Below are 27,534 nucleotides of genomic sequence, written 5' to 3' on the forward strand. Positions count from 1 at the left end.
AGCTCTGATATCAGCCAGTCTTACTCTTAACATCGAGAAACCTAGTCAGGAAGTGCTATATCACGTACCTGGCTGCAGACATCCAGCAGTGCAAACTCTGGATTGCAATGTTACCTAGTCTTCTAAGCTATGCCTGACTTGACTCACTATTAGCCCTGCCCTGTACTGCCACATTCCCATATCCAGCTGTCATCTGAGTGACAGACCCCTCCTGAGATGCTGTATGGAAAAGCTCCCTATGAAATAAATCGCAGCCCATTGTTTATGATGACACATCTGATTAACAGTACAGATTGGTGTAGGATCTTGCCCAGTGGCTGTGGTGGGCAAATGGGAGCCAGTTACCTACTAGGGTGAGTTGGCCTGTTTCTCTTCTGAGAAAGGGAATGGGCTCACCCTTAGGAGGAAGTCTGTCTGGGAAAGGGAGGCTGAGCAAGCCATCTGTCTAGGGAGATAGGCGCACAAAGGTTTGGTGGCTCTAAACCCCATTTAGCTTTAATCCAGCCCTGACTGTAAGTATTTTATACATTTACACAATAGGGAATAATTTGCCCAGTTTTTCTACATTAAAAAGTATTATATATATTTTTTTTTACTTCCATTAACTGTTATGAGAGGAATTCTGAAACCCTCATTTGCTATTTGGACAAACATAAGGAACTATTCATCCTCCACTAGTCAAAGGACAGTTTTAATAGTAAACTAAGCAGCTGGGACTGGAAAGGCAATTACAGGCCAGCTCATGTTCCCTCAAAGGCAAACTTCTATTGACCTCAGTGGCAGCAGGACTGGGCCCTGACAGAAAAAGTCTGCACAAGGCAACAGCATTTTGGTTGAGAGAACAGAATGCAGCATGAAGCACCCGCACAACCTGGCTGTAGCCACTTCCCCCAGTCCAGCTAGCAGCCATGGCCCATGGCACCCCTTTAACATGGTGATGTGATCCTGAGGATTAGTTCTGCTCATGAGCTTACCAGTTGTGCTCTTCCCACACTGAGTTCTTCTCCATGCCTCTGTGAATAGTATGGCTGAGGATTTAAACGTCACAGTTGTGACACTCTGTGCCTCGGGGGAACCCCCTGCACCTCTATGTTCATCCTTATAAAATGATTGTGTGGTATCCAATGCAAAGTTTGTCATGTCGGGTGTCTTCAGAAGGCTCACGATGCACTGAGCATTGTTGTTATAGTAATGGTATAGGTTGTAATTTCATGTATATAGTTATGAGGCTGAAAATGTGGCTTAAAACAAGTCCAGGCAAAACTCTCCAGAAACAGAGGGGCAGTTCATACCTCATCAGGGCATGTATGGGACAAACCCAGCCCAGCCTCACAGGAACAAAGGACACTGGCCTAGGCAGCAACAAGGATCTGTTGGACTCTTGAGTGAGTCACCCCCCTTCCCTTGGTCTGTCAGGGATTGCAATGAGGTAATGCTCATCTGACTCTGAAGTAGGGGGGACAAAGCCAAGAGGGAAGAAAGAACATGATAAACGGGAGAGACATTTGTCATGCTCTTCCTCTCTCTTTCACCTACATCTACAGACATCACCTCCAAGTGACTGAAGTGCTGATCAAAGGGGACAGCCTGGCTGAAGGGCAACCTGCCGGCCTGTGGTGAGAAGCATCTAAGTTTGTAAGGGCACTGAAAGTGTTAAGATCAGCTAAGAATGCGTTTTGCCTTTATTTCATTTGGTTGCACAATCAAAGCAGCTTACATGCCAGAGGTTGTGCATGAACAGCCCAGGAGTGGGGGGTTCTCAGAGCAGAGCAGGGTAAGGCTGGCTCCCAGAGTCAAGGATTGGAGTGACCTACCAGATCACTAGTCCAGAGAACACCAGGGGAACGTCACAACAGTATGCTGTGGATTCTCTCTACATATCTGCTCCACTACTTGTTCCCCATGGGAAGGCAGAAATGTGGCATGCCCTTGCTGGGTTTTGTGGGAGGGCAGGGAGGGTCTGGCAATGCGGGACCAGAATGAGGATCATAGTGAGCAGATATGTACAATAATATGGTGCCATTTATGAAGAATTATTTTTCAGATCCACAGCTTAAACTGTATCAAAGTTAGAAAAACATCTTGTTGCTACTGTAACTTCACTATGATTACTGAGCATGTGCTAATGTGCTATTTTTGCAATCAGCTATTCATTTTCTTCCATTGCCTGAATTCTTACTCTCATTGAGGGGCTAATTATTACAAAGACTCCCTTCTTTTATGCAAGCAATGTCAAATGTAAATTAATCCTTGGGAGCTTGTTTGTTTCTCCGTCAGAACTAGGTTACACAGAAATTTCCCATTAACTGTGCAACTAGGTACTGTAATCTCTGGAACAGTTTGTTTAGGCCAGTATTGTTGTCAGCTAAGCATGTGTCTAAAGGCTTAAGACAAAGACTGTCCCTATTAGTTCTGTGTGTATCTCAAGCTCAAGAGATTCCAAGGTTCTGTTTGGGTGAGCTAAGCATCACAAAGCTTATCGAGAAGGATATCCAAATGTATCCTATCAAACCTGATTTCACTCTGGTTTTAAATATTGTATGAATACTGTGGAATGGCTCTCTTGGACAAAGACGAAGTGCAATACAAGCATGGAGTAGAAGTTACAGCTGGTAGGATCAGCATTAACTTCCAGACAGATATCTGCATGAATAGCAACCCAGTTCAGAGGGAAGCCTGCCCTTCAACAATGACTGCAGTCCAGCACCCCTTTGAATTTCCCTCTTCCAAATTTCTGAACTCCTCCATCATGTGGCATGGCTGCAGAGGAGCCTCTTCTGGGTCCCAAAATGGAGGGTGAGTCACAGACTCGACTCCTGAGCTTTTCCACCTTGTTGTATTCTTCCTTGCTCTCCTTCACATTTCGCATCTGAGGGCATGCTCTAATTTAGGTTGCACCAGAAGAAAGGCAGAGAAATCCAGTATAGGCATCCCAGTGCAAAGGTTTACATATAAATGAGTGCATCATTAAACATAAAGACTACAAATGCCTATATACCAATGCTGGAAGCTTGAAAACCAAATAGATGAGCTGGAAAGCCTGAAATTTGGAGAAGGTCTCATAATAATTGGCTTCAGTGTACTAGTTAGATGAGAATGAATTGCATTATACCATGATTTCCGGCTGCAATTTATACTAGAAAGATGGTTTTGGTAGAAGAGGAAGAGAAGTATTACTACATATTAAAGAATCTATGGGATATAGAGAGAGCTTCTTAGGAAGAATAGGTTTTCTGTGTAGAGAATAGTACTTATGAGGTAGATTCAGCATGAATACAAATCTGAGTTTAATAAAATTAGGATGCACATGGGGCTCTCAATCAGAACAAAGATGAAGTCAAAGGGCACAACTGTGGGGGAAAGCAAAAGCTGTGGTGAGCCATCATCACCTTGCCCTTGGCCTTGGGGCTGAACCTGCCCTTGACATCAATTGGAACATCCTAAGGACTGCTCTAACTTATACTAGCCAGTAGAGTCCTCTAGAGCAGTGTTTCTCAACAACCGATCCGTGGACCGGCACCAATCCCTGAGATCTCCCTGGCACAGTTTAGGAAGGCAGCAAGCCGGTCCCTGATATCAAAAAGATGGAGAAACACTGCCCTTAAAGGACATTCCATAGGTTCAGGTTTTCTAGAGGGCATCATGTTTTGGTTCCACCCACAACATGATACAAAAGTGGAGGAGAGTGTATGAAGTAAAGGGAATCTTCACCTGCCCATTTGGAACTGGTATGATGTTCCTTTTATAGCTTCTACAGTGCAAAGGGACCTTAGTGAAAACTTAGGACAGGGGTTCTCAACTGGGGGTCAGAATCCCTCGGGGGGTCATGAGGTTCTTATATGGGGGGGATCGCAAACTGTCAGCCTCCACCCCAAATCCCACTTTGCCTGTAGTATTTATAATGGTGTTAAATATATTAAAAAGTGTTTTTAATTTATAAGGGGGGTGGGGGTCGCACTCAGAGGCTTGCTATGTGAAAGGGGTCACCAGTACAAAAGTTTGAGAACCACTGGCTTAAGATATGGCCCAGAAATGTATGTGAGATCAGAAAGGCAATAGAAGCTAGTAGAATGGTAATGTGTAATTTCAGCTACCCAAATACTGAGTAAACAATGTCACATGAGGGCATGACTTGGAAAAACAATTTCTTACTACCATAACCAATAGTTTGTGTGACCATTTAAAAGGGAGAAACTTGACTTACTGCTGAATTGTTTTAAGAAGCAAGTGTGTTTGAGCCACTAAGACTGACTATAATATACAGTAATTAAGTTCCACATCGTTATAGGGGGATCATACCAAGGAATACTACCATGGCATTCAATTTCAAAATGGCGATTTTTTTTTTAATAGGAAGTTAGTTATTAACAGCCTGAAGGGGAAAGTTAATAAATTAAAATTCATAGAAGCAGTATAGAGGCTGTTGGAGAATATCTTAGCGGTGAGGCAGAAGGTCTGTGTATCCCACAACACAAAAAGGAAGCAAAAAAGTGAATGAGCAAAGCCTGTGTGGTTAAATGGCAAGGTGCAGGTGTTCAGTCAGGCTAAAAATATATCATTTAACCATGCAAATTCAGTCTGAGTGAAGCTAAGTGATAACTGAACAGAACATCAACTTTGGCCAGAACTTGCCTTCCCTCCCTAGTCCCTTCCAGGGGTGCAGAAGGCTTGATGGGAACTATCTTTTTGTTCTGTGTTTGTATAGCACCTAGCGCCATGGGGCCATGGTCCATGCTACCACAAGACAAATAAATAATAGTGATTATTCCACTAGTGGCTCTGATTCCAGTGTGGCTCTGAGGAATAGGGTACAAGGATCTTGAGCTAAGCATCCACATCAGCTATACAGTTTTGTTCCATGTGGGATACTTGCAGACTGTTGAGGAGAGATCTCAGTGGATGGAGACGCACCTGGGATGCTAACAAAGCTATATAGTTTATCATTACAGGCTGGGCTTTTCAAATGAACCCCAGGGATGCTGAAATCCCACTGAATTTTAACAGGAGTTGGGCACCTAACTCCCTTAGTCTCCTTTAAAACCAGACAAAAATGACTGCTATACAGAGAAGTGAATAGAACTCTGTGCCCATGTGACAGAGTGCTATCAGCAGCACCCTGAACACTGACATTGCTGCAGCCTGGAGAAGGCTGCAGGTCCAGCTGAGGACAATTATACACTTTCCGGAGGGGAGTGCATTGTGAGCACTTGGGTGACAATCAGTGGGCTAGCAAGGTAATTGGAGAGAACATAAGGGGAGGAAACAGGAAGCAAGGGGCAGCTCAGAAGGAAGCAAACAGAGTTTGCATAGGCTGCAAAGAAGCCTACCCCGGCTGTAAGACTGCATTGCGTGGTATTACTATGTAAGGCTAGGTCTACACTACCCGCCTGAATCGGCAGGTAGAAATTGATCTCTCGGGGATTGAATTATCGCGTCTCATCGGGACGCGACAATCGATCCCCGAATTGACGCTCTTACTCCACCAGCGGAGGTGGGAGTAAGCGCCGTTAACGGGGAGCCGCGGAGGTCGATTTTGCCGCCGTCCTCACAGCGGGGTAAGTCGGCTCCAATACGTCGAATTCAGCTATGCTATTCACGTAGCTGAATTTGCGTATCTTAAATCGACCCGCCCTGTAGTGAAGACCTGCCCTAAGAGAGGAGGAAATACACACCTTGATATAAGATAAGCAGCCCAGTGTGTGTGGCTGGCTGTGAAACTACCAGAGCTAGTTAGGCAGTGAGGTTCACTGGATAGTAACAGAGGCACCCTGTGACAGCCCATCTTTGAAAACAATGTTAAAGGTGATCCTGAGAAGTATGGACTGGAGAGCAGCATTTCAGTGCTAGGAAACATAGTTGACAAATCATTAGAGTTAGAAGGCACCTCAATGAGTATAATGGGGAAAAAACAGCACATCTTCTGCTAGGGTAAATGGGATCTCTCTAACCTGTTATAATTCACTGAATGAGAAAGAACCATTGGATATAATTGACTTTGAAAGTCTAAGGGCTGGTGATATAAAATCCCTCAGAATTAGTATGACTATTCATATGTTTATTTATTTGTATTGCAGTAACCTTTACAGGTCCAGTTAATGATTGGGGCCCTATTGTGCTAGGTTCTGTAAACATACACAACAGAAAGATAAGTCTCTGACCAAAAGAGACAACAGGTGGGTACAATGAACAGATGTGAGGAGAGCACAAGGTAACAGTGAGATGCTGTTCAGCAATTTTCATTCTGAATCATGGAATAAAAACTAGCTAAGAGATAGAAAGCGTAGATTAGGAATAAATGGCCTGTTCTATAGCAAGAGGCTGGTAGTGGTGTAGCCCAAAACCAGCACTGACTAGTGTTGTTCAATTTATTTACTAGCAACTTCGAAGAAGGGTTGAAGATCTGCTGGCAATGCAAAATGAAGTAACAAGTCAATAAAGGGAAAGACTGCAAGGCACACACCAAAGGGCCTGAACAAAACTTGATAACTGTGTGGCACACCTACAGTTGAAATTTCAATTTATACGAGTGAAAGCGTAAGGAACAGCTGGAACTATCCATACGCACGGTGATAGGTTCTGAATTAGTTGTACCATGTCAGAAAAAGCCCTAGGTGTCATTGTGGACAATCCAGTGTGCTTAAGCAGTCAGAGTAACTAAGCTGTTAGGCTTTTGTTAAGGAAGGGATAGAGAATTGAGACATTACATATAAATCAGTGGTATGTCCTTGTGCTGAACAGTAAATTCACACATGGCAATCTCATCTCAAATAAGACATACCAGAAATATTGACAGTCCTTTGAAAAACAGAATTAACAGCAGGAAGGGCTTCCATAGAGGGAAAGACTCTAAAGACTAGAACTATTTTTAGCAGGCTGGAAAAAAGAGTAAAAAGAGATACAGAAAAGGATGAGGAACACAGAAAAGGCCAGCCAAGTTCTCCTCTTCACCCCATCTTACAATACAAGATGGGATTAATCTTAGCAGAAATACTTCATTTTGGGGCTGTCAAGCGATTAAAAAATTTAATCACGATTAATCACGCAATTAAAAAAATTAATCATGTGATTAATCACACTGTTAAACAATAATAGAATACCATTTATTTAAATATTTTGGATGTTTTCTTCATTTTCAAATATATTGATTTCAATTACAACACAGAATACAAAGTGTGCAGTGCTCACTTTATATTTATTTTTATTACAAATATTTGCACTGTAAAAAAAACATAATAGTATTTTTCAATTCACCTAATACAAGTACTATAGTACGATCTCTTTATCATGAAATTTGAACTTACAGATGTAGAATTATGTAAAAAAAAACTGCATTCAAAAATAAAACAATGTAAAATTTTAGAGCCTGCAAGTCCACTCAGTCCTACTTCTTGTTCAGCCAATCGCTCAGACAAACAAGTTTGTTTACATTTGCAGGAGATAATGCTGCCCGCTTCTTGCTTACAGTGTCACCTAAAACTGAGAACAAGTGTTTTCATGGCACTGTTGTAGTTAGCATCGCAAGATATTTACATGTCAGATGCACTAAAGATTCATATGTTCCTTCATGCTTCAATCACCATTCCAGGGCACATGCCCCCATGCTGATGAAGGGTTCTGCTGGATAACAATCCAAAGCAATGCAGATCAACACATGTTCATTTTCATTATCTGAGTCAGATGCCACCAGCAGGAGACTGATTTACTTTTTTGGTGGTTCAGGCTCTGTAGTTGCCACATCGGAGTGTTGCTCTGTTTAGACTTCTGAAAGCATTCTCCACAACTCGTCCCTCTCAGATTGTGGAAGGTACTTCAGCTTCTTAAACCTTGGGTCGAGTGCTGTAGCTATCTTTAGAAATCTCACATTGGTACCTTCTTTGCATTTTGTCAAATCTGCAGTGAAAGTGTTCTTAAAATGAACAACATGTGCTGGGTCATCATCCGAGACTGCAATAACATGAAATATATGGCAGAAGGTGGATAAAACAGAGCAGGGACATACAATTTCCCCCCAAGGAGTTCAGTCACAAATTTAATTAACACATTATTTTTTTAATGAGCGTCATCAGCATGGAAGCATGTCCTCTGGAATGGTGGCCGAAGCATAAGGGGGCATACGAATGTTTAGCATATCTGGCACCTAAACACCTTTCAATGCCAGCTACAAAAGTGCCATGCAAATGCCTGTTCTCACTTTATGGTGACATTGTAAATAAGAAGAGGGCAGCATTACCTCCTGTAAATGTAAAATAACTTGTCTTACAAAAAGTAGGACTGAGTGGACTTGTAGGCTCTGAAGATTTACATTGTTTTGGTTTTGAGTGCAGTCATATAACAAAAAAAATCTACATTTGTAAGTTGCTCTTTCGCAACAAAATGATTGCAGTACTTGGGTAAGGTGAATTGAAAAATACGATTTCTTTTGTTTATCATTTTTACAGTGCAAATATTTATAATGAAAAATAATATACATTTTTATTTCAATTACAACATAGAATACAATATACATGAAAATGTAGAAAAACATCCAAAATATTTAATACAGTTCCATTGGTATTCTATTGTTTAACAGTGTGATTTAAACTGTGATTAATCGTGATTAATTTTTTGAGTTAATCGCATGAGTTAACTGCGATTAATCGACAGCCCTACTTCATTTCCATTGTGCATGAGATCAGGAAACAAGGAGGCCACACAGGGAGTCTCTGATGGACACAGAGATGAATGCTGAGCAGCCCTCTCATTACTGATGGGAGTGGCAAGATGTGGCCTTGAGCCACCTGCACGTAATGTAGTAAGCCACAGCTGCCACTGCAGTCCACGGGCCTTAGTATCTCCTGTAGCAAGCTGCAAGGTTCTCCTCTCTCTGCCTTGGTTTGCAGGGAGAAGGACCTGATCCCCCGCAAAATCTTTTAAGCTCCCCACACACAAAACCTTTTTACTCCAGTTTTGCATAGGAGACCAAAATATCACCATGATAATCAATATGATTAACAGGCAGGGCTCACTGCCCTAGAGTACTGTGGGGGCAAACAGCTCAGTATGATTGGTAGAGGAACTAAGAGAAGGTTGTGCAGTTAGGCCATCAAAGGTAACAATACAAGGGTCTTCTGTGTCAGGTCACATGCTGTTCACTTGTTATGGGAGGAATAAATTTCACCCCCACAATTGTATAATTAAGGGATGCATTATAAGTAAATTATTGGGTGTGTTCTACAATTTTCCTTTACTGAAGGAAAGTGTGCAGGAGATACAATGAAAACAGGAATCATCTCAAAATGAAAACTGTTTCCACCATTAATAAATATTCTATATAGTAACAAAAGAAGAAAAAAGCAAATATGTCATTACTTGGCTCCCGATTGTTGGCTTTTTGCAACAAACCCTTCACCAGAAAAGTGAAATGCTGTGTAAATCCTGCGGTCAGATTTATAGACCAGATTCTTTGCTGTGCCAAGTTTCCGCCCAGGTGATACAGCACCCTTGGAGCTGCTCTAATCTGTGCCAGCTGATAATAGTACTCAAGATTCTGTACTTCAACTGGAGACAGCTGGAGTACAGTACACTCCAGCCTTGCCTCCCACTGCCCCTTAATTAGGATGACTAGGAAGGGGTGTGTGGGAAAGATGGGGATTTCTGTAAAAGTCTCTCCAGTCTGTTTTTGCTATGTAGATGTCTTTGCTGTGTGTGTGTGTGTTGATATATTATTTTTAAGCTTTGAGAGACCAAAACCTGGCAAGAAGACTGGATTAATATATAGTGATTATTAATGCATACAAGTTTGCTGCATCTTGTGGAAGAGTCAACTATATTGTGTGCTATCAGAGTCACCAGTTTTCTAAGCTGCAAAGAAAACATGAAGAGGTGTGATTTAAGAGAGTAATTCTGGAAAATGTATTCACATGACCAGCTTCTCAACTGAAATCAGTGGGCCTAAGGAAACTGCAATTAATTTCCAGGGATTTAAAACCAGACTATTCACCCGAGAAAGGACTTGTCATTTAAACAAGGGCTGCAGGGCGGGGGATCTTAATCTCACTGATTTTATTTTTATACATAAATTTATCTAATGAAGGCAGAATAACACAATGATCACTCCCATCTGTTTATTTCATTTTTACAGATAATTTGGGTTGATATTTGCTGTAAGGTGACCTGAGGTTCTTTCTAAATGGATGACAGTAACAGCAAGAGTAAGTTATTTTCCAAACATAATCTTGACTTCTCTCCAATGAGCAGTTATACTTAAATAGTACACACTTCAAGGAAGCTCAGAACAATTTTCAGTTCAATACTGCCCAAGTTTCCAACAATAATAATCTTCATTGTGTATCTTTAATGGCCTGCTGTTGAATTGCAGTTTTACATGCTGCATTAGTATTGTATAATGGCTTTTCTCTGAGATAGTCTGTGATTGAGGTACTAGATTGGGCCTCAGGGGAATGGTCTATCTATATAGATGCTTATTAGAGCTGGTTGAAACTCAGAATTTTAAATCCATGAGAAATTCTGACATTTCAAAATTACCATTCATCCTAAATCATAATGAAAAGTCATTTTCCGCAAAATGGGGAAATTTTTCATTTCAGAAATATCTAAATGATCTTATGAAAACATTTCATTTTGACATTATTATTTTGACTATATTACAGTATGTTATACTGAACTTCATATAGCATAAAAGTTGAAACAATAATGTTGAAATGAAGTGCTTTGGCCATATGGAAACTAAAGATTTTGACTTTACCCAAACAAAATATTTAGATAATTATTGGTCAAAAATGTCAATGAAATCGATACATTCCCACAAAACATTTCAATTTCATCAAATCAGCATTTTCTTCATCTACTCAAGGGATGGAGGAGATAATGCTGAATCCTTTAAAGAGGTCTCAGAAACTGCATTCCCTTCAACACAGCCAGGGAACTGTGAGACATTCCACCTTCAGTGCTCCCACCTAGGATAGTGCAGTTCCAGATCAGCCATTACTACACACTGTGGCTAAGTGCAACAGCATAGCCCTGAGTGAATACAATAAGATTTGGTCCTAGTGTGTTGGCCTTTTAGGCAAAGATTAGCCCTCAACCGCAGACCTCTCCCATGGCTTGCTACTCATTTCCTTCTACCAAATATTCCCTATGTGTCATTTCTTACCCAAAAGGGTACCTTGCTTTCTGGCTGATTTATCTGTAGTGGGGACCTTCCAGTTCTTAAATGCGTAATCCTTTGCACTGTTAACAGTGGTTCTTCAGAGGAACTATTGCAGCAGCCAGCCCAAAAGATTCTGAGGTGCGCATGAGACTCAAAAGCATCTGCTGCACAATTGGGAAAAAAACAGGAAAATCCCTGGAAATGGGAGCAGATGGGCAATGAGCAGTTTGGGACCCACCTGCTGGTGACTTTTCCCTTAAATGGTGGTGGCTAAGTAGTATTGTGTATGTCTTCCCAGCATCACCCCTGGATTAAACTGCAGTTTTTGCTCACAAAGAAGGCCCCAAACACATTTGACATAAGCACATGAATACCCTTCTTTCAAAGAGTTTGAAGAAGCATTTCTCCCTACATCCGGCTATAGCAAAGCCATCCCCACCTGCTAGCATATCAACCATTAATGCACCCAGTGTGCCTTATGAATCAACACTGCAATACAAAGTTCTTAAATGTATTCTTTGCAAAGTATAAACTATGTGTGACTGAGCTAAGCCATAAGCACTCAGTGTTCATATTGGTGAATTACCTAGAATCAAAGTACAATTTGGGGACTGTGACTGATCATTTGGATCAAATTATCTGTCAGCAACAAATAACAAATCTAATACTGAAAGAGCTTAGCAACTGGTAACAAAGCTATTTCAGGAATCATATGCTGCTCATATTACTTTTAAAATGATGATAATGAATGTATTTCATTTTGTCAGTTTCTCTTTGGTCTACTGAGAGGGGGAGAGAGGGTTTCCAGTTTTGCACAACAGCCAAAAAACAAAACACAAACCAGTAAATAAGGGGGAAATCTGAAGTTCGTACTAAGTGAAAAACTGCTGGAAAATACTTTTTTGCAGAGCATCAGCTAGATTCAACCCCCAGTGTAACTCCAGTGATGATTCTGGAGTTGTACCAGGAATCAGTCTGATCCATAAAGTATTATGTAAGGGGTACAGATTATGATTATACCTTCATTCTATATAAGAGGTAAAATTATGTATTTCTTTTTCATCAGTGATAGTTTGAATCTGGATCCGGTTGTGAATAAAAGAATAGTTGTTAGTCATAAAAAACACTACTTTAAACACTACATTACTAATCAACAATGATACTAGACTGAACAGTCATTTCGTTATTTGAATATTAACTTAATATTCTATTAGGGAACTTCCTTTATTAAAAATACTTCTTAAAAATTATGAGCAGAAAAACCTAAAATTGAAATTTAAAATAGCAGAATTAAGTTTTGTTAAAGCACTCTGAGCCAATTCCTGCTTGTAAAGAGTGAAATTCACCCCCTTATTTTGAGATCGTAAGTGGATCTTAAGCAATTCATAAGCTTTGTGCTGCCCCTCTGCAAAGGAGTGAATTCCATCCTTTACAAGCAGGAAATCAATGAGATCATTGAGGTGAATGAGACGTAGGCCTGCGTTTAAAACATTCCCATTTGAGTTTATGGCCCAGATCAGGGGTCGGCAACCTTTCAGAAGTGATGTGCCGAGTCTTCATTTATTCACTTTAATTTAAGGTTTTGCATGCCAGTAATACATTTTAACGTTTTTAGAAGGTCTCTCTCTATAAGTCTATAATATATAACTAAACTATTGTTGTATGTAAAGTAAATAAGCTTTTTAAAATGTTTAAGAAGCTTCATTTAAAATTAAATTAAAATGCAGAGCCCCCCGGACCCGGTGGCCAGGACCCGGGCAGTGTGAGCGCCACTGAAAATCAGCTCTCGTGCCGCCTTTGGCACGCCTGCCATAGGTTGCCTATGATCATAGTCACATTAAAGTTACTGGCAAAACTCCCACTGATTTCAGTGGTGCAAGATTGGTGCCTAATCTTGGAAACAAGTGTTGTTAAAATGGGCCTGCTTGCCTTAATCCTCTCACCAGACTCACTGAGGTCAAAGGGAGTACTTGTGTGAGATAAAGGGAGTAGGATTTGTGTGTGCATGGAGGGGAATAGACATTGCCGACCTGGTGTTACAATTACATGTATTTTGTTTCTTTGCTTTGTTTTATCAAGCAAATTTACAAATGAAGCAATAAATCATTGAATAAAATAAACAGCACAGAGGCCTCTGAACTACATATATAGGGTGACCATATTTCCCTATGCTAAATATGGGACACCTGGTAAAATTACTTGTATTCAAGCAAATTCAATGGCAATCAGAACTATGCAGTACAAACTTTCAAATTAACATCAAGATGTCTGAGCCCCTGTCAAAAAGAAATACTGTGTAGTTGGATCCTTTTTATTTATCTTCTTATCTTTAAGGCTTTGGGGTTCATACAGGGAGAGGTGACACACACACACTTACATACACCTTTCTCACACAGGGGGATGACCGACTGATCCGACCCTCCCTGCCCGGCGCTCTCCACCCTCCATGCCTCGCTGGGCCCCTGGAATGGACCCGCCTCTCCTGATACATGGTGCCACGTCTTCCCGAGGTAACACGTGGAGGGGGGACGATGCAGGGTCACATGCTCCCCCTCCCCGGATTTCTGCCAGGGTTCACACCAGAATGTGTCCAGCAACAACCTTTCAGCACTGTGCCGGAGGGAAGGGATGGGAGCTGCTTCCAGCCGCAGGGGCAGGAGCGGGGAAGGGATGACCTGGACCATGTCTTTGCAGAGCTCATCTCTTCTCCCTGCCCCGCCCCCCTGTGGTTGGAAGCAGCTTGTTCCTTCCTTCCCACACAGTGTTGAAAGGCAGCTAATACCTCCAGGCTGCTGCTGGCCACCGACAAAACCCAGCCGCCTTCTGTCCCCCAGCTACAGCGTGGGCAGGGAGGGGTTAAGCCCTATGGATGCGTTGTGCACCAAGGCCCAGGGAACCTGACTGCAGGGGCTTCAGCGAACCTGGCCAGAGAGGTGGCTCAGCAGCGGAGGATGACTAGGGGATGGAGCAGCAGCCTTGCACTCCCTGGGGGAAGGACGGGGGGGCAGGTGAAGAGGGTGCTAAGCTGTGAGACCTGCAGGTTTGGGGCATGAACAGGCTGGAAATCGCTTTCCCCACACACACTCCAGACCTTAGCTGAGGGGTTGAGAGGCTTCCCCATGCCAGCACTGTGCTGGGGGATTGGCACATGCAGGGCTCAGCTCCTCCTGGCCAGTGCCCTGGGCTGGAGGGTCTTGGGTTTTTCAAGGGTGCTGGCCCAGCCAGAGGCAGTGCGGGACGGAAAGAGCCTGCCAGCCAGGCTGCTGGTGAGCTGAGCACCCCAACCAAGGGCTGGTTCTCTGCACAGCGCTGGGAACAGGACGCACCCCGCCGAGGGGAGATATGGAGGAGCAGTGGGGCTGGGGGGATGTGAAAGGGCAAAGCAAGGAGAGGACAGCAAGAGGGGGAGCACGTAAAGGGCCGATGGGTGAGCAGCAGAGGCCACCAGCTAGCGCCTGCACACACTCACCAGCTATCGCAGCGTGCAGCCAATGCCGGCCAGAAACGGGGTGGAGGGGCGGGGCCTGCTGGCCAAGAGCCAGCACACAGCAGGGGCTGTGCTGACAGACCAGCATGGGAAGCAGCCAGCCCCACCACCAGCCTTGCACACCCACCCCCATTGTCGGCCACTGGACCCCCCCCCCCAACTCACCGCTGGTGGGCGGGCAGCTAGTGATCAGGGATCCGGCCAGCAGCAGGACCCACCAGTACTGATGGTTGGGGGAGACAGAAAATACGGGATAATTTGCCTTTTTTTAAAGAGAAAGTTGGGACACCTACTTAAATATGAAAGAAGAGCTTAAATATGGGACTGTCCCTTTAAAAATGGGATGTCTGGTCACCCTATACATATATGCAAAATAAGAGGTGACTTTCACTCAAAGACATGTCTACATTGCAATAAAACACTCACAGATGGCCCATGTTAGTTGACTTGGGCTCGCGGGGCTTCAGATGTGGAGCTACAAAACTGCAGTATAGACATTTGGGCTCAGGCTGGAGATTGGGCTCTGGGACCCTCCCCCCTCAGGGTCCCAAAACCCAGGCTCCAGCATGAGCCCAAACATCTGTACTGCAATTTTATAGCCCTGCGGCCCAAGCCCAAGCCAACTGATATGAGCCATTCACAGGTGTTTTACTGCAGTGTAGACATACCAAAGGTGAGCAGAATTTGGTCCAAAATGCTTTAACAAAACCTAATTCGGACATTTCAAGATTAAGGTAAAGTTGAGAATAAACCTGTGCGTTAGGGGCATGGAATTTTTTCTCACAGAAATGAAAAAGAGCAGATTGGTACAGTCTATATATCTGATTTGAAAGCTGTGCTCATTAAAAAAATCCAAAGAACCAAACCCTATGTATTGCTAAACAGATGGTGAAGATGCTTGAGGGAGAGAAATGTAATATCATAATTTTAGTCTGAAGCCATAAAATAGTACTTTGTCTCAATTAAATACTTAAGATGGCATCTTTCAGATGAGCAAAAGAAAATCTAATTGTTTCGTTTAGACTGGGTGAGTTTTACGTATTTATTACAGCATTTTTAGTGATAGTTATTGTTGTGATGAAAAATACTACAGAACAAACGAGTTTGGTTTATATTACATTACGCAAAAGACAATTTTATTTTATTTTTTACTTTTGTTTGGCTTTGCTGTTGAAAACTCATTCGGACTCCGCAGGCAACTGTGAGGTTGGTTTTTTTTAATTGAAAATTTATGACAGCAAAAGGGAAGGTGTTTCTCTTCCTCTACATCTTGGAAAGGCTTGGAAATGATTTGCAGCTTATTCCCTTCCACTGATCGTTTGCACAAGGTTTGGAAAAAACATACTGCAGCTGGCTAGTAATGTGTGTACAAAACAAGCTAACATCAGCCAATATTTTAAAGGGTTGGATTCTACAGAATTCTCCACTCTGCTCCCAGTCAAGTTGCTAGCATTGCGAGGAACCATTTTTGACCAGTGTCCGTTTTATTTTATAGCAGCTTCCTGTGATTGATTCTAAAAATTAATTGTTCTTTTAGGGTTAAATTGTGCTGTTTGGCCCAGTCCTGAGCAAGTACCAGTGTGTAAGCTACACCGTCCTAGGACAAGTTCAGGGACATACTATGACATTCAGAGACACGTCTCTGAGGCACAATTCCCTCCAGGCTTCTCCCTTGCTCCAGTAGGGTGGTAATTTGCTGTTGGCCTATATCAGCAGTAAATTCTTAACCTCCATTCATGCACCAGGCAACAAGTAGGAGGGGGAGAATCAAGGTTCCACACATTTGCCACCCCTTCCTTCCCATTCCCCAACCACCTTCTGGAGGGGGTGAAGAGTAAGGAGGTTGCAGCACCCACTTATTCATTCATCTCCACACTCAAGGCTTGGGTAGTTCATGCACAGGTAGAAGAGTAGCTCTTACTCCCTTTTCTCCGCTGTATAGGTGTGTACTCCAAGTCACAGTCTAGCCTTTGTATCTTTCAAGGAAATGAAACTAGATACTAATCTTCTATTGTTGAGCTCTTTATCAAACTTTTAACATCAACAGCAGCCTGAGAGAGTAAAGTATCCCTGAGTATACTCAGTAGAATACTGCATATGATTTCTGAGGAAGGCTGTATGAAATACCTCCTCCCAGTTTTTGGCTGCAAGGCAAGATTGGGCATTGTATTTCTTTCTAGAAACAAAGGGAGGAGGATTGTGAACAACATGTACAGTACATGTTAAAAAAGGTGTTACAATGTTTACATTAGACTGCAGTTTGCTGCTTTGTCTGGCTTATCTTGGTTATTGCAACTACAAGGGTTTCAATTAAAATAATAACATATATATTAAAGTCAACATTTTGATTTCTTCCAATGGGGAAGCTGAAAAAACAAGACTTTACTGAATTTCTGATAATAATAAAAACAACAAATTTAGCCTCTGAGGAGTCACATGAACAGCAGTTTTATTACAACAACATGGTAAATCATTTCAAGTGTTTGTCCCAGAGGTCACAGTACAAACCTAATTTGCTAATCTATTTAGCCATGAACCTGAATGTCCTAACCCTGTGCAAGATTCCAAGATGTCTAGTCAGAAAATAATAGATTGTTACACTTAGAGATACAGGATATTGCTTAATTCCTATCTAATAGTTATATCAAGGGTAAAGAACCAGAGGAAGGAACTAAGCAGTAATCCTCTTCCAAACATTGAGAAGTAACATGCCTGTCTAAAGTCAGACTTTACAAGGGTTGTTACGCTGATATTCTGTAGCTGTTCTGTAATAGCTGGCCCAGTTTATTAATGTAAGGGTGTGTAGGATGGTTCCTATATCTTAGAGTCGGAATTCAAAATCAAACTGCTGCTCTGATCAATAAATACAGAGAGCCATATCAAATATATCAGTTGAAATCCAGAGTTACTACATTGGCTTCAATAGAATTACTCGGGATGTTAATGGAATAATAGAGATTACAATCTAGTCCCAGTTTGGTGTGTTGCTAATAGATTTAGTAAAAACCATGCAGTTTTGTTTATCATTTGTTCATATACTTGGTTTGTGTCCTCCTGAAAGTCTTATCATCCAATGTTTTTTATTCTCAGTGACAGAAATGTATTTCAGGCTTCTAAGGCAAAAATCAGCAGTTGGGACAGACATTCTCTTCTAGTGGAAAAGCCAGGCACAGCTCTCAGGGGCCTGATTCTCAGGCTTGCATTTGTGTATACCCATTTACACATACACACTACAAGATGAGAACACATACTCCACAGATGGGTATGCAACTGGGTAGACACCTATCACTATCTATTAGTGTACACATTAAATTACTGTTACCTACCTACCCGCTGAAAACAAGGCCCTAAAATACATACTATGACCACCAGCTCCTGAACAAAAAGATGCCCGTATAACAGGCAAGAAAATAGTTCTACTGATCAAAGTGACTGTTCTTGATAAAAGTAATGTGTGGAAATCCCCAGAATGAAGACAGTGATTAGAATCCTGTGTTCTGTAAGATGTGACATAAATCATACTATTGAAGGAACATATGTATTTGTCATGAGCACCTACTTTCACCCTCCTCAATTTTTACAGTATGATATTTGGACCAAAATTTAGCTGCCCTGTATGCCTAAGACTAGAAAACTCATAGGTAGAAGGGGAACATGGAGCAGAAATTTTCTACAGAAAGTGTGGTTCCTCCACCATTTCAATCTCCCCAAAAGACATGCAAAGAAGTCAATCTACAGGCTGTCAAAGCAGGATAGTGTGGGAATAAGGGACATGGGGTTACGGCCTGTATATCTGTCTGTACATGACTTCTAACCCAAGAGTGATAACGTCCCACAAAAGAAATCTGCTTGGAGACCTGTGTGTAAGGCTGCATGTGTATGCTGCTTTTACAATGTATTTTAAATAATCAATAAATCTTAACTTCCAGACATTAGACCTATCCTACTGTTACCAGTAAGCAAGATCCTAGGATCAGAACTTAGCCAAAAATGGCTTTGATGCAAGAGATGAAGTGGAACCCAATTTGCTCTTCTATAGATCTATATACACACTTCTGTGCTAACTGTAATGAAATCTTGGGTTTGACATCCCTCACTTTGTAGGACGTTTTAGCACAGCTGTCATGCTGCCCTTAAAGGAGACACAGCATGGGTTCCCACTGAGGCTGATCAGATCCGTTGGCTAATCCCTGGACCTTTTTCATGGCTTGCCTCCATGCTGACCCTTTTTTACATACTGATTTATTTTTTAAATGGACATTAACTTACTGGGGACAGGTTTGCTTTATCTTGCATCAGTTGCCCACTGTCACAAGGGGCCACTGGAACTGCTTTGGCGTGGGGATGCATCTATACAGGGTCCAGTAAAAGGGGGTGTAGAAGCTGTTACTCTGGCCCTACATTACCTGGTGAGTCCCCCATATAGGGGTAACTTTCCTGAAGCCAGTTCTGCAGTGGACTGATACAAAACAGTCACAGCAGAGGCCAAGATCTGACCAATGTTCCTAGCCCACTTATTTAAGCTACGCATTAAACCTGTATCTATTCCACAAGTCCGTGTGGATTTTTATATTTATTTTTTAAATAAACACTGATTTTTATCCTTTTTCTTTTAAAAAATTCTATTCCAGGAGAGTGGGCTCCATGTGTAACCAGTCAGTAACAAATGCCCAAGCACTTGAAGAGGAGAGCATAAATGGAGCATTTCGAGCTTCTAAGGCAAAAATAATTTTAAAACCTCTGAAAAAAGGCATGAAAGTCTCCTTATAATACAAAAGATGAAGTGCACAGTAAATGAAAATACTGGAATGATCTTCTGCAGTACAGTTGCAATCGTGGAACATAAAGCTGAGTATCTGTGGAACAGCTCAAATTTTAAGATTGCAGAACATTTGTACCCTTCTTTCCAAACCTGAGCTTCACTCCATGCTATGATTATATAGAAGAATTTCATACATCCTCCAGTTTTCAGATGTCTAAAGCTTTTCATGAACAATTTATTTATGCTTTTTTAAAACAAGTTTATTATTTAATTAATATTTACCATGGAAAGGCTTCCAGCAGCTATTTCCCCCCAACTATAGCTATTAGTCAAGGTGACATAGGAAGTGTTGAAATAGCAGATCTTGTTAGAATGCTAATATTATTAAGACAGAAGTTAATAGTTCTGCAAGTTAACTTTATGGCCAATTAATCATGCAATACGATGTATGCTAGAGGCACATTACTAAAGACTCAAATCTCAATTTACTGGCACTAAAGCACACTTCAGCAGACGGTTTTTTCGTATGAAAAATGCTGAGCTAAAATAAAAGCTGTTTTGAACTACCAGGTTATCAAGCAATGATTTAACATCTTATGCATAGCACAGGTTTTTTGTAATGTGTTGTCATTCTTACCTCCATGGGAAAAGCTTTAAAATTAACAGTGTGTTCAGAGCCACGCTGGTTTTCTCTCCCCCAGTGAAACTGAACATCATGTAGTTCAAATTCATGTCCCCGAGGTAATGGACCACCTACTAACACTGGAAAAGAACACAAATGAAGACATACTTAGTTTTCCAAGCAAACAAGCTGCTGAATACATTGTCCACAAACAATTGGGAGATTGTTGCAAACTTCTTTATTACGATTTATCTAAGAGAGAATGGGAGCAAAGCTAACATACCTGCTGCCTTTTCTCCTGTGTTATTACCCATCTGCAGAATCCCAATTCATTCTCAGTTATATAATGCTATGAAAATGGTATTATCCTGCATTCTGAGTTTTACAAGGTGGAACAGCTAGTCATATTGCAAGATAAAACCATTGTATGCTTATCACTCCAAAGAGTGAATAGGTTTATAGATTGATAACCAAACAGACGCTCTGTGTTCTAACCAGATGATGTGGTTTCCTTCTGGTGTCAAAGTGCATAATTGCCTCGTAGCTGTACAAATGCCTCGCCTGTATCACCTATGTTTGTTGTGCGGAAATTGGTCATGAAACTCTGGCATTCTTGGCTGCCAATGTTTTGTTAGATAATGATATTTTGATAGACAACACCTGCCAGGCTTGTGAGATATAGGTTGCCCTTATGTTCCATGAGCTCATAATAAATAATCTTAAGAGTCAATATCAACACTATACTATATTTACTTAAAGTAAACCACTAGGAAGATGCTTCACAGTACTCTAGACCACCAGAATAGTCTTACTGCTGTTTCTAAAACCCATAGTTGTGAATGTGGGATAATGCTTTAAAATTAAACAACAAAAAGATCCATCCCCCAGTCATAAAAAATGAAAAGAAGTATAAATTATAACTTGAACATTTGACATTAATCTATCTTTTCGCAATGGTATATACACATAGGTGTACAGATCTGAAGCCAAACTTTGGCCCTCACTTCCATCCATACCAGAGTTTGGTCCAGTGAGTCCTGAAGCTGCTTAGGACCAAATATTGCATTCAGGTACATGCTTAAAACTCTTCACTGAAGTCAGTAGGAGTAATGTTCTCATATACAAGGGCAGATTTGGGGCTTAGAATGCTTACAGGTCTGCTCCAAAGCCTATCAAACTCTAGTCTCTCACTGTCTTCAGTGTGATAAACATTGAGGAAACCAACATGTCCAGAATACAGCAAAATCTGATAATGTGTTATATTAATATTATATCTTTAGTAACACAGATTTTTTTGGTGAAAGGAAATATTATTCCCATTATATGTGTGACTGGAAGTGCTCTCTACTGTAATATTGTTTTGGACCTACAGGACCATCACCAAACCTATCTCTGAGGCTTAATTCATAACATTCATCTCATGTTAAGACTATTTATTATTAATGCATAGAACATATTCATGTGCACTTTGCCTCTCTGCAATGTGTGATTCCCTATTGGAAAATCATTCTGAAACTTTTTTCAGAGTAGCAGCCGTGTTAGCCTGTATCCACAAAAAGAACAGGAGTACTTGTGGCACCTTAGAGACTAACAAATTTATTAGAGTATAAGCTTTCGTGGACTACAGCATCTGAAGAAGTGGGCTGTAGTCCACGAAAGCTTATGCTCTAATAAATTTGTTAGTCTCTAAGGTGCCACAAGTACTCCTGTTCTTTTTGCGGATACAGACTAACACGGCTGCTACTCTGAAACCTATATATACAGAGAACATGAAAAGGTGGGAGTAGTCATACCAACTGTAAGAGGCCAATCAATTGAGATGAGCTATCATCAGCAGGAGAGAGAAAAAAACCTTTGAAGTGATAATCGAGATGACCCATAGAAGGTGTGAGGATATTTTAACATATTTTAACATGAGGAAATAGATTCAATTAGTGTAACGACCCAACCATTCCCAGTCTCTGTTCAAACGTAAGTTAATTGTATCTAATTTGCATATAATTCAAGTTCAGCTGTCTCTCTTTGGAGTCTGTTTTGAAGTTTTTTTGTTGCGTTCTGAAACTGAAACTGTCACTCCTTGTAAAGTATACTTGACCTGCATTGTGGTCAAAGAAAAAGTGTTTCTGCTAGTAGAATGCCCCTAAAATATTTCTGAAATATTCAAGAAGGCTCTCAATCATATCTATTCTCCTCCATTGTAAAGTCAGTCATGCTTTCTCCATCTTATATATCATACATGCACAGTGCCCAAACTGGATGCAGCCTGTAAAATGTTTATAAAGTCAAATGAAGAGTCTGAATGTATGTTCTGAATTAAGGATCAAAAGAACCATCATTAATGATAGCTCTATAGATGACAACAATATGTGCGCTGTGCAATGATACAACTGAAAAATGTATAGTCTGAAATGGAATAACTATTGATTTTAATATACACCTCTACCCCGATATAATGCGACCCGATATAACACGAATTGGGATATAACGCGGTAAAGCAGCGCTCCGGGGAGCGGGGCTGCGCACTCCGGCGGATCAAAGCAAGTTCGATATAACGCGGTTTCACCTATAACGCGGTAAGAGTATTTGGCTCCCAAGGACAGCGTTATATCGGGGTAGAGGTGTATATTTTAGTCATTCCACTTTATATATTTGTAGGCTTTTCTATGGCTACTACGCCATGTATATGGGAACCTCTCATACATTAATTGGCCATATTTTCAAAAGTGCTCAGTGCTCAGGAGCTCCCATTTAGAAAATCTGGCTAAATGGATTTGTCTCACAGCAGCCCATGCGGTGGCAAGCTGTGGGAGCCATAGCAAGATCCTGGGTTTGGCCAGTTTAGAGAACTGGACACAGAGGCATTCTATTGTTGTGGTCTTTAAGCTTAAGGGAGCTTATATTAACTCCTTCCTCCCCCTCCTGGAGGCAGAAGACATATACCTGTAATGAAAGATCTATCCTGATTTTACAGATGGAGAACGGGGGCACAGAGAGATTAAGCGACAGGAAATCTGTGGCAGACCTAGGAACAGAAGATGGGACTTAACTGAGACTGCCAGCTTATTTCCCACATGTCACCAAAGACAGTAACAGTTAGGCACTATCACTCTGAATTCACAGTGGTGACCTAGAGGTGACTTACTCCTTTTCAAGGACCTCATATCCAGACATGTATAACTTTTTAACTCTCTGTAAAAATCTCCCCCTCCCCCACCAGAAGTGCCCAAACAATGGCCCATGTATCACTGGTGGCCCTCAGAACACTTGCTGTGGTGAATTGACTGGTCACATCATGCAAGTTTTCATCCTTGTTAAAATATGGTAAACACCATACTTTCTGAATATTAACATGAATCCCTAGTGCTATCTTGACAGACTAAAGCTTATCTCAAAGATGTACATTGCATGCCTGTTTCTCCTTCCACTATACAAATCCGCCACCTATATTATTGGTTTGATGAAAATAAACATCACAGGCCAGATCCTGGGCCCTTGCTCTGACCTCTTTGCACCAACAGAGCAACTGGGGATTCCCCCAGAACAGGTGAATAACCAGATGGCATAAAGCTGGCTCTGCACCATCCTTCCCAGACTGCTTTGAGTAGGTGGCATGTCAGGCATGGCTGGAAAGCCTTGGGCTCTAGCAGTCTTGTTACCAGCCAGCACAGTTCTGAGACTCCTCTAACTTTATGCAGGGTCTGAACTGGCCCCTGTCCACCACAGGACTGGAAGGTCACAAAGGATTGCCTCTCTTCACCTTCCCTGCAGACTTTTAAGTCCTGCACTGAGCATAGTTCATCAAGATGCAAAGTTCTGATCACAGAATTCCTCACCCAAGATTTCAACTTTCAGTTAAGCTGGAAATGGTGTTTTTATTGCTTTCTAGGGGTTTTGGGGGGGGCGGAAAAAGCGCGGGGGGGGCAAATACTGATGCAATACCCTTTACAATTGAAGGCCTATCAACATCCTAAGTATAATTCAAGCATCTTATCCTAAATGAACCATCAAGGTCCACAATTATCCATATAGTGCATCATCAAAAGCCATGGAAGTCAATGGAAAATTCCTGTTGATTTCCATAGACTTTGGATCAGTCTGTCAGTCATAAGTATAAAATACAATTTGGGTTCCACAACATCTTAGTTATATTCTGGACAATTTCTAAACTTCAAACACTGTTGGCTCAAGTGAATTAGGTCACACCATCATAAGCGGAAATTTTGAACAATGCTGCATGTTGTGAACCAGGCTGGCATCAGCAAACTTTCTTGATATAAGGATTAACTATTAGATTTCTAACAGCAGCTAACTTTCTTGACATAGGATTAATTATTAGATTTCTAACAGTGTCACAAAAATGAATGTCCAGTTTTGGACCACAACAATCCAGCTACCCACAAAGCTCACTCCTGCTTCCATTAAAGTCAGTGGCAAAACTACTATTGACTAAAATGATGCAGAATCTGGATCACAGCTCATTTATAGAAGTGAATGTTCTTTCTCAGTTCAGTTACTGTGCAGAGAATATTCCTTAAGACAATCTAAACTTTATCATCCATTTTATTGTGTTGGGAAAAAATGTAAATAATGATTAAGCATACCTGATTTTGACTTAAGGATAATTTGAATGGAATGCCCATCATTAATTACTTCGCAGTCACGGCAAACAACATAGTTTGGTGATAAACGTACTTCTAGTAGTGAGGGGTCATATTTGGCTTCTCTTGAATTCAAGTTAATAGGAGACTGGTATTCTCCATTAGCATCAGGAAAGATCAACCCCCATTCGACTCCTAAAAATAAAATGAAAAGCTAGCATGTGGAAATAAAATATGACTGTTTTTCATGAAGGGCATGCAGCTTTAACCTTTACATACATGTAAAAATATATAATTGAATAGACCCTTTCACTTAAAGGGACACTCAAAAAATGCTGTAAACAAACAAATTCCTTTACCCCTGTTACTAATACTGTTAGATAGTTCAACATGAATTAATTTTTAAAATCCCATTGGCTACTCATAATTTATGATCAGTTTGCCTTTTTTGCATTTCTTTGAAGTTGGACAATGAAATCAACTAAATCAGTTTTACTTTGTTTTATAGTCGGTTTCACTATCAGGTTCTTAGTGCTCCAGTGTCTGAATTTTAAAGGCAGCAGAAGAATATTTATTTATTTTTAAAATACCTGATTTCTCCTGTTAGGTTTTTGTTTGTTTAATGGGGAAAATATTTCTGTTGGTCTTAGGTTGCATAAAAGGGTGTTTGTACCACATATGGATTTGGTCAAATGAAAGTTGACAGTGCCCCTTGACACCATGAAAGTTTAGCTGCTAAGGAGGAACCCGACAAGCCAGCATTACGACGGTGTGATGATGGTCTGCATGTCACTGTACTTTGCCTTTCCATAGGTGAAACGTCCCTTTCTCCCCCGCACAATGAAACTTCTCCCTTCAGCAGCTCCGGGAGCCCGCTGCCTTCCCACCCTCTCCTTACCTTCCTCGTAGCCCCACTCCAAAGCCTCCTCCTTCTGCGGGAAGGGCTCGGGTTTCTCAATGAAGCTCTTGTCAGCCATGGGCAGAGTCTCCACACCTGCTGTGTCCCTCGGAGCGTTCCGGGGTCTCCCTCTCTGAGCGGGGCTGCCTTGCGGAAGCCTGTTCACTTCGGACGGGAGAGGGGGGTTAGTTTGCAGCGCTGGGCATGTGAGTGTGTGTGTGTGTGTGTGTGTCTGTGCTGCGCGTGTCAAGCAGTGGCTGGAGGTTTGGTTTGCAGAGCAGCCGGTGTGTGTCTTCCTGTGGCACACACATAGCGGGGGGGTTGTGGGACTGTAACACTGTGCAACTCTCAGAGGTGATTAGACAGATTCGATCTCTGGATGCTCTATGCGGAGATGAACTGAGGCGGAGTTGTGAGGACAATAGTGGAGAGAAAATCAAGGTGTGTGGGGGGGGGGAGAGAGAGAGAGAATATAGCCTGAGTAGACGGACAGGTAGATACTACACAGACCTACAGGTGCTGTAAACGGAGTGGGATGATACTGTTGATCTGGCCCTGTGTCCGTCCGTCTGTCTGGCGATGCTGCAAGCAGGATTATACTGCAGGTAAATTTAGTTAATGCAGAAACTCCAGTGAGTGTGTGTTGGGGCTGTACTGAGCCATCCCATTAGCAGCAGCTCATAGCCAGATATGAGATCAGAAGTGAACTCTTGCAAGAAGCAATGGGCTTAAATTGCAGCAAGGGCCGTTTAGGTTGGACATTAGGAAAAACTTCCTATCAGGGTAGTTAAACGCTGGAATAAATTGCCAAGGGAAGCTGTGAATCTCTGTCACTGGAGGTTTTTAAGACCACATGTCAGGAATGGTCTAGTTATTATGTAGTCCTGCCTTGAGTGCAGAGGACTGGACGAGATGACTATCTGAGGCCCTTCCCAGTCCTACACTTCGCTGATTCTTACCTGACTCTGTTCACAGGTCTGATCTTCTCCCTGTAACCCCCACCTCTGTCCCCCTCACTATATCTGTTTCCTCCTCACTCTTTCTTCCCCCTCATACCTGTAAATATCCTCACAATCTCAACTGTCCCTAACCAGAGCTGGATTAAGGCAACTGAGGATCCTAGACACACCCACTCAGAGAACCTCAGAGGTGGCCCCACTCCATCCCACATGACTCTGCCCCTACTTAGATTTTAAACTCCTTGGGACAAGGTCTTTTTGTTCTGTGTTTATCCATTACCTAGCACAACAGGGTCCTGCTCTCTGACTGGGTCCTGCTCCTAGCTGCTATGATAATAAAAACAATAAATAATCATAATACTTGTGTTGGTGATGAAAGGGGCCTTCAATTAGGCTGATGGGGCCCACTGCCTGTTCATAAACCCTGGCTATTGCTGCTTTTCAGGGAAGCTGGGGCCTCCTTGTTCCCTAGTCCAGTGTTCCCCATACTTGCATCCAGGAGGAGGGAGGCCTCAGCCCTTCCCACTCCAGCAGAGTGCTCACTATTGGGCAGCATACTGTTGAAGGGAGGTCCCTCCCCACAAACAGGATCCCCACCCCCCACCCCCAATCCAGGTGTGGCAGGCAGTCTCCTCACAGGGCCCGGCCCCAAGAGCACCTGTGGAGGTGAGAGCCCTCAGCTCTGGTGCGGGGAAGTGAACCAGTCTCATCACAGGGCTCCCTGCTTCAGAGAGTATAAAGATGAAAAGTGATCCAGGCCATTGCACAAGCTGCACCAGTGGCAATTGGGTAGGAGGGAGCCCAACAGTGGCAGTCAGTGCTCCCATCTCCACCCAGAGAGGCAGAAGCAGTTAGGAAGTTCCCCCAGCCACCTGTAGCCAAGTAGCTGTGGCAGCTGGGAGCCCCCCTTCCCCATACACACACTCCGTCCTCATCCACTCAAAGGAGGCAGTGGCTCCTGACCACGTGGTAATGTCACTGATGTCATCATATTCCTCCTGGAGCCATTTGTGCCTCTTGGTGAACCTGGGCCTTCCCCAGCTCACCTGTAATGCCTAT

The 27,534-nt window shown here is 42.1% G+C and overlaps 1 protein-coding gene across 2 annotated transcripts in view; it reads right to left on the bottom strand.

Moving 5' to 3' along the window:
* The window catches only part of CA8 (carbonic anhydrase 8), a 49,056-nt gene extending 23,206 nt beyond the window's left edge, over window positions 1-25,850 (bottom strand). The window contains exons 1-3 of one of the 2 annotated variants that reach the window (XM_034762984.1): window positions 25,517-25,850; window positions 24,622-24,813; window positions 20,036-20,160 (exon numbers count right to left, since the gene is read on the bottom strand). In XM_034762984.1, coding sequence (XP_034618875.1) covers window positions 20,036-20,160; window positions 24,622-24,813; window positions 25,517-25,595 — 396 coding nt within the window. In that variant the 5' untranslated portion in view covers window positions 25,596-25,850. The remainder of the gene's footprint in view (window positions 1-20,035; window positions 20,161-24,621; window positions 24,814-25,516) is intronic. The other variant, XM_034762983.1, reaches the window with a different exon arrangement.
* Between the last annotated feature and the right edge of the window lie 1,684 nt (window positions 25,851-27,534).

The sequence above is a fragment of the Trachemys scripta genome, chromosome 2 (genome assembly GCF_013100865.1).
Source record: "Trachemys scripta elegans isolate TJP31775 chromosome 2, CAS_Tse_1.0, whole genome shotgun sequence".
NCBI lineage: Eukaryota > Metazoa > Chordata > Testudines > Emydidae > Trachemys > Trachemys scripta.